The 13,069-nt window shown below is 38.7% G+C and overlaps 2 protein-coding genes across 2 annotated transcripts in view; one reads left to right on the top strand and one right to left on the bottom strand.

Annotated features, from left to right (window-relative positions):
- LOC134659319 (WD repeat-containing protein 7) overlaps nucleotides 1-9,660 on the bottom strand; it is a 135,024-nt gene extending 125,364 nt beyond the window's left edge. The window contains exons 1-7 of the mRNA XM_063514973.1: nucleotides 9,451-9,660; nucleotides 8,323-8,563; nucleotides 7,453-7,566; nucleotides 6,526-6,669; nucleotides 5,733-5,798; nucleotides 4,814-4,976; nucleotides 3,363-3,495 (exon numbers count right to left, since the gene is read on the bottom strand). Coding sequence (XP_063371043.1) covers nucleotides 3,363-3,495; nucleotides 4,814-4,976; nucleotides 5,733-5,798; nucleotides 6,526-6,669; nucleotides 7,453-7,566; nucleotides 8,323-8,556 — 854 coding nt within the window. The 5' untranslated portion in view covers nucleotides 8,557-8,563; nucleotides 9,451-9,660. The remainder of the gene's footprint in view (nucleotides 1-3,362; nucleotides 3,496-4,813; nucleotides 4,977-5,732; nucleotides 5,799-6,525; nucleotides 6,670-7,452; nucleotides 7,567-8,322; nucleotides 8,564-9,450) is intronic.
- Nucleotides 9,661-9,835: 175 nt separating this feature from the next.
- On the top strand, nucleotides 9,836-12,535 carry LOC134659104 (coiled-coil domain-containing protein 13). The gene is made up of 6 exons (XM_063514711.1): nucleotides 9,836-10,080; nucleotides 10,162-10,379; nucleotides 10,468-10,705; nucleotides 10,795-10,965; nucleotides 11,185-11,403; nucleotides 11,691-12,535. Exons 1-6 carry the CDS (start codon nucleotides 9,877-9,879, stop codon nucleotides 12,483-12,485), a joined length of 1,845 nt encoding a protein of 614 aa, XP_063370781.1. The 5' UTR covers nucleotides 9,836-9,876; the 3' UTR covers nucleotides 12,486-12,535.
- The last annotated feature ends 534 nt before the right edge of the window (nucleotides 12,536-13,069 follow it).

Genomic DNA, 13,069 nt, shown 5'->3' with positions numbered 1-13,069 from the left:
AATTGTCATCTCTGACAGATGAGTACTAAGTGCATTGCTGCCAATTTACAAAATATTCATTAGGTTCTATAGTAGAAACAATAAAATTGCTTCAGAAGTCAGAAACGCGCATGTGACACTCGTAATATAGCAAGATCCATAGACTACGAACACCGCTTAGCGTTGCTTGTTAGTCTCCATAGGCTACTGTGGCCAAAATCGAGAAAAAAAACTATCCAAAATTGTAATTTAACTAAGAGCAAGTACCAGGGCCTCATGAGTTACAAGAAGGTGTCGCTGACCAACCGGCCGTGGGGCGCGGGGCGCGGTGGCCGGGTTTGGTTTGTTTACCTACATATATTATGTCCTATATGATTCCACTTGTATTAGTATTATTTTTGTTAAATGAAAAATATTTGTTAAATTAATAATTTTTTTTTTCAAAGTAAGTGCTTGGTCGTAGAAAAAGTATTGTATGCAACCTTTATTATTTAGCATTAGAAATAAGGTAAACAATCTTGACGTGTTTTTCAATAAAAAGACACGTCAAGATTGGTTACCTTATTTCTAATGCTAAATAATATAGGGGCCCACAGATTACCAGTTCGCCGGACGATATCGGCCTGTCAGTTAAACGCAAAAGGTGACAGTTCCGAACAACTGACAGGCCGATATCGTCCGGCGGACTGGTAATCCAGGCCCTTTAATAAAATCCTTTCTTAGTGGAGCTCTAAAGTAAGGATGCTACGCACGAAGAATTTAGGACATTGAGAAGCTTGCACCTATCTCCATCACACGCATATTGCTGTCCCGTCACAGAATAAATAATAGTACTAAGTACAGAAGACTCACTCTCTAACAAAACACGTCTGTTACGATCAGCACAGATATGGCCGCTAGGTGGCGACAGCGCCACGCGCGGCTTATGGCTTTCCCCAAAATTGGGGCCGAACGGATGTACTTTTAGCTACCTGTAGCAAAGCGACGAAATCGCGGAGTGAGCCACGCCTGGTCCCGTGTGGAATTGACCGCCGACATCATGGGACAGCAATTTAATTTACGCGCGTGCGCCAAAGATAGGAACAGGCAGATAAACGTACGAAATTCTTCGTGTTTACAGTCCTGACTTTACAACATGTGTTTTAACTGTTTGTCCGTCATTACCTATGTAAACATTTAAGCTTAGGAATGTTATTGTGTGCTTATTTGATTCTCTAATTTATAATTTGCATAAAATATTTTTTATTTTACATTTAAACTTATTGCACAGTAAAAAAGATATAGTGACAAAAGGCGGGCTAAATGCCCCACGGCATTCTTTACCAGTCAACCTTTAGGCCAAACAGAGAAGGCAATCATCAAATACAAATTCGATTTTATCTCACATCCCAGCACCTTCACCAACTTTAAAACCAAACACAAAAACGAACGCCTCCGCAACCAAAACTACTAAAGAAAAGCCGCCTCTTCCTATCTCTATCGCACGCGCATATTTATATTGCTGTCCCGCTCGCACAGTGTCAACGCACAGTACACGCATATTTATATTGCTGTCACGCTCGCACAGTACAGCAATATAATTATGCGCGTGCGATAGAGATAGGAAGAGGCGGTTCAATATACGCAAAGAGAATTTGAAATAGAGGCGGATTGTCAAAGTAAATTACATGTAGCCACAGTAAATTTACTGCCATCTTGTGACAAAAGATTAAAACTGTTAGAACGCCATTTGACTTTGACACTTATTCTTTCACTGATATATGTAGGTGTCTATTTATTTGTTAAATATTGAAATTAACGCCATCTACCCGACAGTAGGCCAAAGGCATGGTGCAATCTTTTCGAGTGATATAGTTCGTTTTTTTAGCATTAGAAAAAAAGGTAAACAATCTTGATGTGTCTTTTAATTGAAAAAGATGTTTTAAAAATAAGTCACGGCAAATATGTAACAATTATGAATCTAATACGATCATTTATATTATTCTGCTTTCATAAGTATAAGTTACTGATTTTTAAAAAGCGTTTTTCAATTAAAAGACATGTCAAGTTCGCTTATCTTCTTTCTAATGCTAAAAAGACGAACTATAGCGCCATAACATTTGGCCTACTGTCGGGTAGATGGCGTTAATTTCAATGTTTAAAAAATAACACATATCAGTGAAAGAATAAGGGTCAAGGTCCAATGGCGTTCTAACAGTTTTAATCTGCTGTCGAAAGATGGCAGTAAATTTACTGTGGCTACATATATTACCATGACAGTAACTCTCTATACACTATTCTCTTTAATATACGGAACTGAGGTTACAGTACCGTAAAGGGGCCCACTGATTAACAGTCCGCCGGTCGGTATCGGCCTGTCAGTTAGAACAAAATTTTGACAGTTCCGAACAACTGACAGGCCGATATCGTCCGGCGGACTGTTAATAAGTGGGCCCCTTTACACAGTACAGTCACTTATGGGTTAATCAACTTTTTCTTGTCACAAGTTGCTATGGTTACAGTCTCCTGAGTCACTTAAAATTCTAGGTTTTTCGTATTTAAATGAATCAATCTTGCATTTTATGGTAGTTATAAGACCTTTCCATAATGGGACATCTACTGAGCATGTTAGTAGAACATGGTGCAGCAGTTCTTCTAACAATCTATGCTACTACTGTATCCTCGCTGATGGGACAGAATCATGAATCTAGTATAACTGGATTGGGCATGAGTGGTGGGGATAACTGACAGAACGGGATAGTCTTATGTATCTTTCAGTAGGAGTAGCATCGAAAGCGCTATTATTGTTTGTCCTTGTCACAGTCTCACATCTTGTTTAATTCCACCGTGATTGGTCGAATTCATTTGTTGCCCACCATAACAAATAAATTTGACCAATCATTGCATCGCATTGCGTATGTTTTGTCCCTCACGCGTAGACCACTTCTATAGGATGCTACCTTCTATGGACAGAATGACAACAAGGAATAGTTGATTGACCCTTATCATAGAGAAATATAGTAAGACAAGAGTGCTCACTCCATACATCAGTTCAGACTATTAATTTCAGTGTCTACATCTAGCATCGAATAGCGGAACTATCAGTACTGCTACTTGACCAATAGATGTAGCACCGACCGGAAAGTCTTATCTCAACAGCATAAGACTTTCCGGTCGGTGCTACATCTATTGTCAAGTAGCAGTACTGATAGTTCCGCTACTCGATGCTAGATGCTAATAGTCTTTTTGGTACTAAAACTGATGTATGGAGTGAGCACGCTATGTATTTTTTTCTCTATGAACATGGCACAGCAGTTGTTCTAACAATCTATGCTACAACTCTCTCCTCGCTGATGGGACAGAATAACAACAAGGAATAGTTGATTGCCTTATACAGTACGTACTTGGCGGGCAGCCTGTACAGGTAGCCTTTGCCTTCCGTAGACCAGACCAGCACGCGATCGGGCGCCAGAAAGTCGCCAGACATCCACCGCTCCCCGGTCGGGGCTTGGATCGAGCAGAGCACGGAGAAATCGCCTGGAAACGTTACACGGTTTACAGCAGGGATGTTGCGAATATCCGCATCCGCATAAAATCGATGCGGATTTAATGCGGATGCGGATGTGGAACAGGTCGGTACAGGAACGTCTTAGCATCGGCGTAAGTGCTAGACTGCTAGGTAATTTAGTCATTAACCAAAAAAAACTATTAGAAATGAGCAGTCAAGCGTGAGTGGGACTTAATGTACGGAACCCTTGGAACGCGAGTCCGACTCGCACTTGGCCGGTTTTTTGAAATAAAAATTACTAAAATGTGATATTTGACGTTTTTTATGGTACTATCTTGACATCCGCATCCGCATCCGCATCCGCATCCGCGGAAGTGAGCCTTTAAAAATCCGCATCAGCATCCGCGGATGTCAAAAAGTCGGCATCCGCAACATCCCTGGTTTACAGTATCGGAGACATGATGCATCCTTGATGAACGCCCATGTACAGTCGACGTCAAAGACGTGTTCACATTTTTCGCCTTATTACAAAAGAGTAAGGTGCAAAAGTGTAAACATATCTTTGACGACTGTACTTCACAGAACCGACTGATTGAAAAAAACAGTTGAGAAACGGTGCGAATCTGATTCGACTTTCTTTTGAATCTGTCAATGTCAGTCCTAGTAAACATTTACCAGCATAGAGTAGTTTAATATATTGGATAAAGAGATCCTTCTGGTGCCACTTTTTAGGGTTCCGTACCCAAAGGGTAAAAACGGGACCCTATTACTAAGACTTCGCTGTCCGTCCGTCCGTCCGTCCGTCTGTCTCCAGGCTGTATCTCACGAACCGTGATAGCTAGACAGTTGAAATTTTCACAGATGATGTATTTCTGTTGCCGATATAACAACAAATACTAAAAACAGAATAAAATAAAGATTTAAGTGGGGCTCCCATTTATTGTTGATGGTGCGGAACCCTCCGTGCGCGAGTCCAACTCGCACTTGGCCGGTTTTTTGTAACCATTTTTGAAGCGCCATCTGCAATTCTGAACCAGAACTATCGACGTCTGTATAGTTACCTACCTATAGACCATAATTACATTTTTTACTGTATAGTGCGAGTTCATAACCTTTGTTAGTAAAGGCGAAAACACACTTATCCCACGTACGTAACGTATGCAATGCATTATGACATCTGAACCCTGAAATTTGTATGCTTTAGAAACATACTTGTCATACGCAACGCAACGCATGACAAGTATGGTTTACAACTTTCAGGGTTCAGATTGTCATAATGCATTGCATACGTTGCATACGTGGGATAAGTGTGTTTTCGCCTTAAAGGTAAGCAGTATTAACACTTACCGGCGTCGTATATCTGACAGTACTTCGCACACACTATCAGTACTGTCCGCTGGTTGTAAGCACAGCAGTTAAGTGATAACGCGTTGAGACAGCGAATCTGTTTCGATTCATTTTCATAGATCGGCTCCGATTGCTTGTTCTCATGACCTAAGAGGGACCAAACCTGAGGACGGAAAATAAATACACATAGAATTTAAATAAATATTCAAAACAGTTTTTAGGGTTCCGTACCCAAAGGGTAAAAACGGGACCCTATTACTAAGACTCCGCTGTCCGTCCGTCCGTCCGTCCGTCCGTCTGTCACGGCTGTATCTCACGAACCGTGATAGCTAGACAGTTGAAATTTTCACAGATGATGTATTTCTGTTGCCGCTATAACAACAAATACTAAAAACAGAATAAAATAAAGATTTAAGTTGGGCTCCCATACAACAAACGTGCTTTTGACCGAAGTCAAGCAACGTCGGGCGGGGTCAGTACTTGGATGGGTGACCGTTTTTTTGCTTGTTTTGCTCTATTTTTTGTTGATGGTGCGGAACCCTCCGTGCGCGAGTCCGACTCGCACTTGGCCGGTTTTTTATTTTATGAAATAAGAAGCAAACGAGAAGACAAGCCGCCTGATGGGAAGCAGTCATCGCCGCCCATGGACATAAGCAACATCAGAGGAGCCACTTATGCGTGGCTCACCTTTGAGAACCCTAAATATCTACTTCTTGAAGAACCCCATGTCATAGCGCAAGGGAAACACCTCAGAAGGTCGCTCATTCCACGACTTGCACGTTCTGTGCACGACGACGATAAATAAATAAATAACCTATATTTTTCGAAACATCTGCCTAATTTGAACTATATCCCACACTGTTAAGGTTAAAAATCAAGTAAATCAGAATGATTCCTTGAAAAATGGTTAGGGACTTACTTTAACCGTCCCTGTAATCGAAATGGCCAAAACGACGTCGTCTTTCCTCGATGATGGTCGGAGTACCTGAAATAAATAAATAAACTTATTAATACCAACTAGGATAAAAACTTAGACAGTTTCCTCTTAGGACTGCCTCATACCTGTTAAGAAAAATAAACACATTACAGTTGTGCCTATTCCAAAAAAAGCGCTGGTGGCCTAGCGGTAAGAGCGTGCGACTTACAATCCGGAGGCCGCGGGTTCGAACCCCGGCTCGTACCAATGAGTTTTTCGGAACTTATGTACGAAATATCATTTGATATTTACCAGTCGCTTTTCGGTGAAGGAAAACATTGTGAGGAAACCGGACTAATCCCAATAAGGCCTAGTTTCCCCTCTGGGTTGGAAGGTCAGATGGCAGTCGCTTTCGTAAAAATTAGAGCCTACGTCAATTCATGGGATTAGTTTTCAAGCGGACCCCAGGCTCCCATGAGCCGTGGCAAAATGGCGGGATAACGCGGGGAAGAAGAGTTGTGCCTATTCCAAATTAGCTATTAACACATTCAGTGCCGAAAACCCGACTATCGGGTATTTTATGATTTCGTTCCCAGGCCGGACGACCCGATAGTCGGGATCGTGGTACTACAGCTTTATATGACGAAACTTTTGTGGCCTGGCGCGGATGTCTTGTTTGGCTGAGTGGCAATGAATGTGATAAGAGTAATAGGGTTCAATTTTGCAAAATTTCTGACATTTCTATGGCTTATAAAGGGTTAAATCATCGGTGTCATAAATAACTGAACAGACATACATGCAACGCAGATATCCAGTCCGGGTTCATCTTGGAGCTGAGCGAGAACAGTATCTCCAAGGAGAACGGGTCCATGATGAGGATCTCAGCGTAGTAGCCGTTGCAGAACAGTCGCAAGTCATCACTGTTGCACATGTGGTATGCCTGAAAAAATTATACAGGGTGACTTTAGCCATTGGACAAACCCTGAAATCCCACGTAGGGTTACTTCTCAGGAATGCTCTAACGTTAATATTTTTTTATTTAGAACATAAGTTAAAAATTAATTTTTCTAACAAAAGTTATTTTCAATAATCGACAACAAAAAGAAACATACTGTATTAATCATTAGCAGTGCTTTTGACAATTTGTTCGAAAATGTGCGGTAATGATGACATTTGTCAAAAGTCAGAATCTTATTAGTGTCATAAATAAAAATGATAATCAAAAAGGTCGAAGAAGGTTTCATACTATTTATGTATCTATTTATTACCTAGGAGCTACTAACACATACAGGCTGTTCCAAAGTAAAGAATCGTAATTTGTTAATTTCTTCGTAACTGCTACACCGATTGTTATGATACTTTGTATACTGGTTCTAAACATCCTAATGCATATGTACATTTCGGCTTTGTCCAATGGCTAGGGACACCCTGTATAAATTAACTCCTAAAAAAATGCTTTCTGTAAACTTAATGTATGTCTACTCATAGAGTTAGACCAAGAAAAGTCTGCAGCGATTTTGATAGCCCACGCAGTTCATAGAAGTTTGACTTTTAAAATGACACTTGCAAATGCCTTCTGTAACCTGAATGTATGTCTACTCATAACTGATATTTTTTTATCAATTGTAATATAATCCTAATAACTGATGATAATATAGCGAGAAGGTAAAACTGTAAAATTACTTAAATGTATCTATGATTATGACAGTTTTAATTCAATTACCTGTATGTTGGTATGTATTTGAGATAACTTTACACTCTCGCGGCACTTTCCATCTACAAGATCCCAGGTGCACATCTCACCAGCCTCGGAAGAGCTCACAATGAAATTGTTATCCTGAAAAAAGTATTAATAAATATAATCACTTAATCATCAACTACTCCCACTAGTGGGATTCTGACGTCATGTCCTTCTGATACAAGCTAAGTCCTTTGCCTTGTTCAGTTCAATGGGGTTGGCAACTGTGAAAGGTTTGCATAGCTTGCCCCTTTTTCTAAGAGATTTGGCTTAAAGGGCTGGCATCTGGGGCATTAAAAAAACAAAAATTTGACACAATTCTAGGGATTGACAGGGCAAGCTATGATGGTGCCATCTGCTAAATACTTCGGCGGCCAATCCTTGTCTGGGTGCAGTTATTTAGAAACACAATCTAGGGCAGAGTGCCCCTAGGGCAAGTAAACATCAAATTTTCGTAGAATTTGACATATACATGTTGTGTTTGTTGTTGTTAAGTCATTATGTTGTTATGTACCACGAATAAAGGTAATTAGTGCTCACGTTATTAACAACTTTACCTGTGGAATGTCACAGTTGAGTATTTTTTCCCCTTCCACATAATGCCTCAAACATCAAACATCAACATTTATTCACCAAATAGGCCACAAGGGCACTTTTATGCGTCAACATGGAATTTACATACAAGCAAAAAAAAACACATCAGCAATTATAAAATACATCTAAGCCGCAAATATCAAATCAAACTAAAGTATTCCATAGAGATGTATACAGTCTCTAAATGTCGAATTACAAAAAAAAAACTATAATAATAGTATTATAAAAAACACAAAGATACAAAAATTATAATCTACCTACCTGAATAATTGAAGCTCTGGACAAACAAGTAACCGGAGCAGTGTGCCCTACAAGCAAGCAGCGAGGGGTCATCTTCAACGACTCCGGGTCCACCGCCCATATGCAGATCTGTCCATCATAGCAGCCCGTCACCAGCGTCTTCTGGTCTCTGGACAGGTACACGGCTGAGACGCAGTGGGTGGGGGCGTACTTGCCCCAGAGCACAACCGGTACGATGAGATTTGTGCCCGGCATGGTTTTGCTGAAAAAAATGGTAAATTTTGGATGTTAATTATTTTCTACTGGGACATGGGTTCCCAGATGGTTGGGACTTATTGGGAGTCTATCAACATTTTGTTTGTCTAAATCAGTGGTTCCTAACCTGGGGGTAATTACCCCCGTGGGGGTAAAACTGGTATTTTACGGGGGTAATAAGCTAACCTAATATAACAATACAACAAAGTACACCATTTATTTTTTATTACCATTGGGAGGGGTAAAATCAGGTTCCCTAGTTAGTCATAGGGGTGACCGGACTGAAAAGGTTAGGAACCACTGGTCTAAATAAAATTTTCCCAGCAGAATATATTCATCATTTTCATCAAACATATTTTTGACAAGTTGGTTATACACTATGCTTTTTGTATAATTGGTAAAGGGTCTGTACTTCTAGCTAACTATCTATGTAGAGAGTGTCCAGAAACGTGATTTGGTGTATACACTAATGGCGGTATTCATAAACAGTATTATGGACTTTCCTAGTCTGCATGTAATTTCAATCTTAGAAAAAGCAACAATGCGACAATTTAAATCCACATGGCAAACACAAATTACTTATGTAAATTACTTAATTATGTAGTACGCTATGACATCTTATCACCATCTAATATACAAAACTCTAATTTGAATATACGAACACAGCAACAATTCAACAATTTCAACTTTAGTGTAGACTATATACTTACATGTTAACATAATGTAATAGGTAGAATAAGCTTATTTCTCACTACTCTTAGACATGGAAATAACCAACTTAATTACCCGTGAAAACGTTTTGTTTGTATTACAAAACGATAAGACGAGAGATCTAGCAGAACAACTCACAAGTACTTCGCAAGGACGTATTGATTTATCTCATTTTTTACGTACCGTCGATGTTTAGGCACCGAGGAACACTAATAATATGCACCCCACTCAATTGCCATCCATTTAACCACAATAGAAGTTATCAGGAAGTAGCAAATATAATAATTTCAATTAAAAACTGCGTTTATCAATTTTATGATTGCAAGCAGCTGACAGGCAGCTGCATGACAGTTCGTTTTGGTACGTTGGTAGTCTTGCGACATCATCAAATATTGGATGCGTTCCGAAAAAAATATACCGTCAATAAAGCATGAGCTCAAATCCAAAGTGACATAAATGTAAAAATTCAAATTTAGAAACATGTCATATTTGACGCCTTCAATTCAACGTAGTCGTTCGATGCATGTTCGATATTTACGAAATATATGTTATTTATTGCATGTTTATTGCTTGTAGATAAATAGAAGTTAATTACCTGGCGTCCCGAAAATGAATAAAGCAAAAAATATTTCGGCATCTCAAGTAACAAGCGGCAAGACGCCCACAAAGAGCGATAAATTAGGAGAATTGGCGAGTAAAATAGATGAAACTGATGAGATGAAGTTGAAAATGTTGGCTGCGTTAGACAATCCAGAACCTGAGGATGTATTGTATCCGCCTGAGTTAAACGCACACCTTATTGAACAGCTAAAGGTTTGAGTAAAATGTAAAATGAAATGGTTTGGTAGGTTTTCTACTAGCTGCATATTTACTTTTGAATATTTCTTGCTACAGGTGATGACATGTGAGAATAACGAGCTTCGAAAGCTGGTGTTTTCAAAAGACACCGAAATCAAGGAACTAAATAAAACTGTCGTGGACCTGAACCAGCGTATTCGGGATATCATATCTGGTACTGGCCCCGCCATCTCGTCAAAATCAGCCGGTATTATCAGTGCAAAAATCGCTGACTTGTGCAAACAAAACCGTCATCTTGTAGCCGAATTGGAAAAGTTAGTACCTCTTCTCTTACTAGTCCCACTCATACTCTGCTGCTTCTACACCTACTGTGTTCCTAATCAAGCGCTCCTATTTCCGTAGGTATAAAACCAAAAACTCTGCTTTAGAACGAAAAATACTGCAATTGGATATACTCAGCAAAGAAAACGAAAAACTGCACGTTTGTCTCTGCAAAGATGAATCCGTAGATATCAATCCTGATGAGTTGAAGGACTTAAATAATAAACTCGCTGTTGTCAACAAAAAACTATACGAAAGCAAGAACAGAAATCTTGAATTGAAAAATGAAATATTGCTCGCTACTAAGATACTGCAGCAGGTACCTATTAATTTTATCGACGAGAATTTGCTTCGGACTGTAAAATATGTATATAACTGTAGGTAATAATATTTATTATGAACTTTTAGGAGTTGGGAGACAAGTTCACAAGTGTTAAAGAGCTGCAGAACGACATGGCCGGATGGAAGGGAAGAGCGCAGCAGATCATACTATTGCAAAAACGGATTAATGAATTAGAAGAGAAATTAAATGGGAAACATAAGGACTTAATTGAAGCTCGGAAGAAGGATCAAAGCGATGTGCGTTCTGGCTTTAAGTAATATTTAACAAAACAGCTATCATATTGTTCAGCTATCAGCTATCATTTAATAATATTGTGGCTAATTATTTGCTAGAGTCTGTGCGGAACGAGAAGAGTCGTGTGATGTATGGGGCCCACGACTCTTCTCTTTCCATACAGACTCCCAGTTTTCCTGCATTCAAACCTTAAATTTGTTTTTGCCCTATGTTATTTTCAGATCATACGAGAAATAGAGATGAAACGAAAGAAAGAGGTCGACCAAGCAATGAAAGATTTTAAGAGTCTTAAAGAAGAGAACCAAGAGATGAAGAAGAAATTGGACGGAGCGCGGTGCAGAGTGCGAAACTTGGAATGTGACTCCACAGCTATCCGGCAGAAGATACAGACGTTTATCGAGAAGAGCAATCATGACGATTTGCTTATTAACGAACAGAGAGTGAGTTTATCGATAAGATGCGAAATCATCATAAATTAATTTTAAATTAATTAATCATAAAATTGTACTTGATTTTTTCATCACATAGCACATATGGTAATCTAAAGAAATAATGAAACGTATAAAGTCAAAGTCAATATATTCTTTATTCAAATACCTAGGCGTTGCAATAAGCACTTTTAAATGGTCAAGTTTTACAAATATCATCTTTATCTAAATATCAGAGCCATTTATTGATGCCGTTGTAACTTATTATAATTTCACAAAAGGATCGTATATATTTTCAGAATCAAATTAAGAATATCGAGCTGTACTACCAGGAAATATTAAGAGAAAATACTACAAAACTAAATAAAATGTATGGTGAAATTGAAGAGCATAAAAAAATAACCAAAAATACCGAAGCCAAAATAGACGCTCTTAGAAAACAATCGGCAGAGAAAGCTGCCAAAATTGAAGAACTACGTGTTCAACTTTTGCGTTATGAAGAGTGTTCCCTCCAAAGTGTATTCTTCACGCCAATGAAAACGGCAACTGATAATGAAATTAAAAAGCTGTCAGAACTAGTGAAAACTTTAAATGATAGATTAACAGAGGAGAGACGTAAATGGGAGGAACTTGAAGCAGATAATAGGAAATTGAAGGTGAAAAAACGAAAGTTAGAAAGAAGAATAAATTTGATGGAGATTGAAATAAAAGGTTACAGAGATACAAGGAAGGGCTCTCGTGCATCGAAGATTTCTTTAAAGACTGAACCAGTGGCTGAGCCCCTTGCATTAGGAGCTCAACCTTCTGTTTCTAAGAAACCATCTACGACTTTATCTACAACAGACAAAATTAGTGAAAGTACAATTTATGAAACGTTGACACATGATGAATGCGAAATTCTTGAAAAAGATGAATTGAAATATAAATTGGAACTTGCTGACGAAAAATTAAAGATTATGGAAGACAAATTAAAAATGATCGAAGAAGAAAAACAAGAGGATTGTATTAATTTGACTGAAATGATTCAAACATCTAAGCAATTATTTAATGAAGCTTTGGCGGTATTACAGAAGGAGAAATGTGTATGTTCGTAAAATATTCTTTGTTTTTTACTGCAGTATTTGAATACATTATTTTTAATATCGCCTTTCATAGTTGTACTTCATTTATAAAGTTAATATAAAGCTTTTCCGTCAGTTGAAAAAGGCGGCTAGCTTGAAAAATCTAGGCGCTGAGGGTCGGTCTTCCATATAAAATTTGAATTTTGCGCCCTTTTCTAATAACAAAATTGTTTTGCCAGTCTAAGTACTAAGCAATTAATGCAATCGATCGACTAAATGCCGCAATGTATTGCAAATCATGTAAGGCCAAAACACGCAAAGAGAATATAACCACTACTAGTGGATCCTACTGGACAGAGGGCAAAACACGATGGAAAGTTGAATAAAGGCCTTTACAGACCTTACAACAAATCGCATGCGATTTTGATACATTACGGCTTTTGAATTCAGATTCAATGAATGCCGGTCAGCCGGCAATGAATTTAAATTTTCATGCAATTTGTTATAACTTATAAGCTCTGTACAGGCCTGAAGGCCAAAAGAAAAGGATGAGTATAGTTTTCTTGGTTCTTACTGACTGACAAATTGGGGTGACCAACAATAGTAGAAATTGCTTG

This window comes from Cydia amplana, chromosome 24 (genome assembly GCF_948474715.1).
Source record: "Cydia amplana chromosome 24, ilCydAmpl1.1, whole genome shotgun sequence".
NCBI classification, from domain to species: Eukaryota; Metazoa; Arthropoda; class Insecta; order Lepidoptera; family Tortricidae; genus Cydia; species Cydia amplana.
Note: the sequence above shows the minus strand (reverse complement) of the source record. Positions and strands in the feature narration are given on the sequence as shown.

Bases quoted from the DNA above. Each gene is read 5' to 3' on its own strand.
- LOC134659104 (XM_063514711.1), top strand. From the start codon at position 9,877: ATGAATAAAGCAAAAAATATTTCGGCATCTCAAGTAACAAGCGGCAAG. The intron at 10,706-10,794 runs GTACCTATTAAT...ATGAACTTTTAG, and splicing joins CTACTAAGATACTGCAGCAG to GAGTTGGGAGACAAGTTCAC. The intron at 11,404-11,690 runs GTGAGTTTATCG...ATATATTTTCAG, and splicing joins TGCTTATTAACGAACAGAGA to AATCAAATTAAGAATATCGA.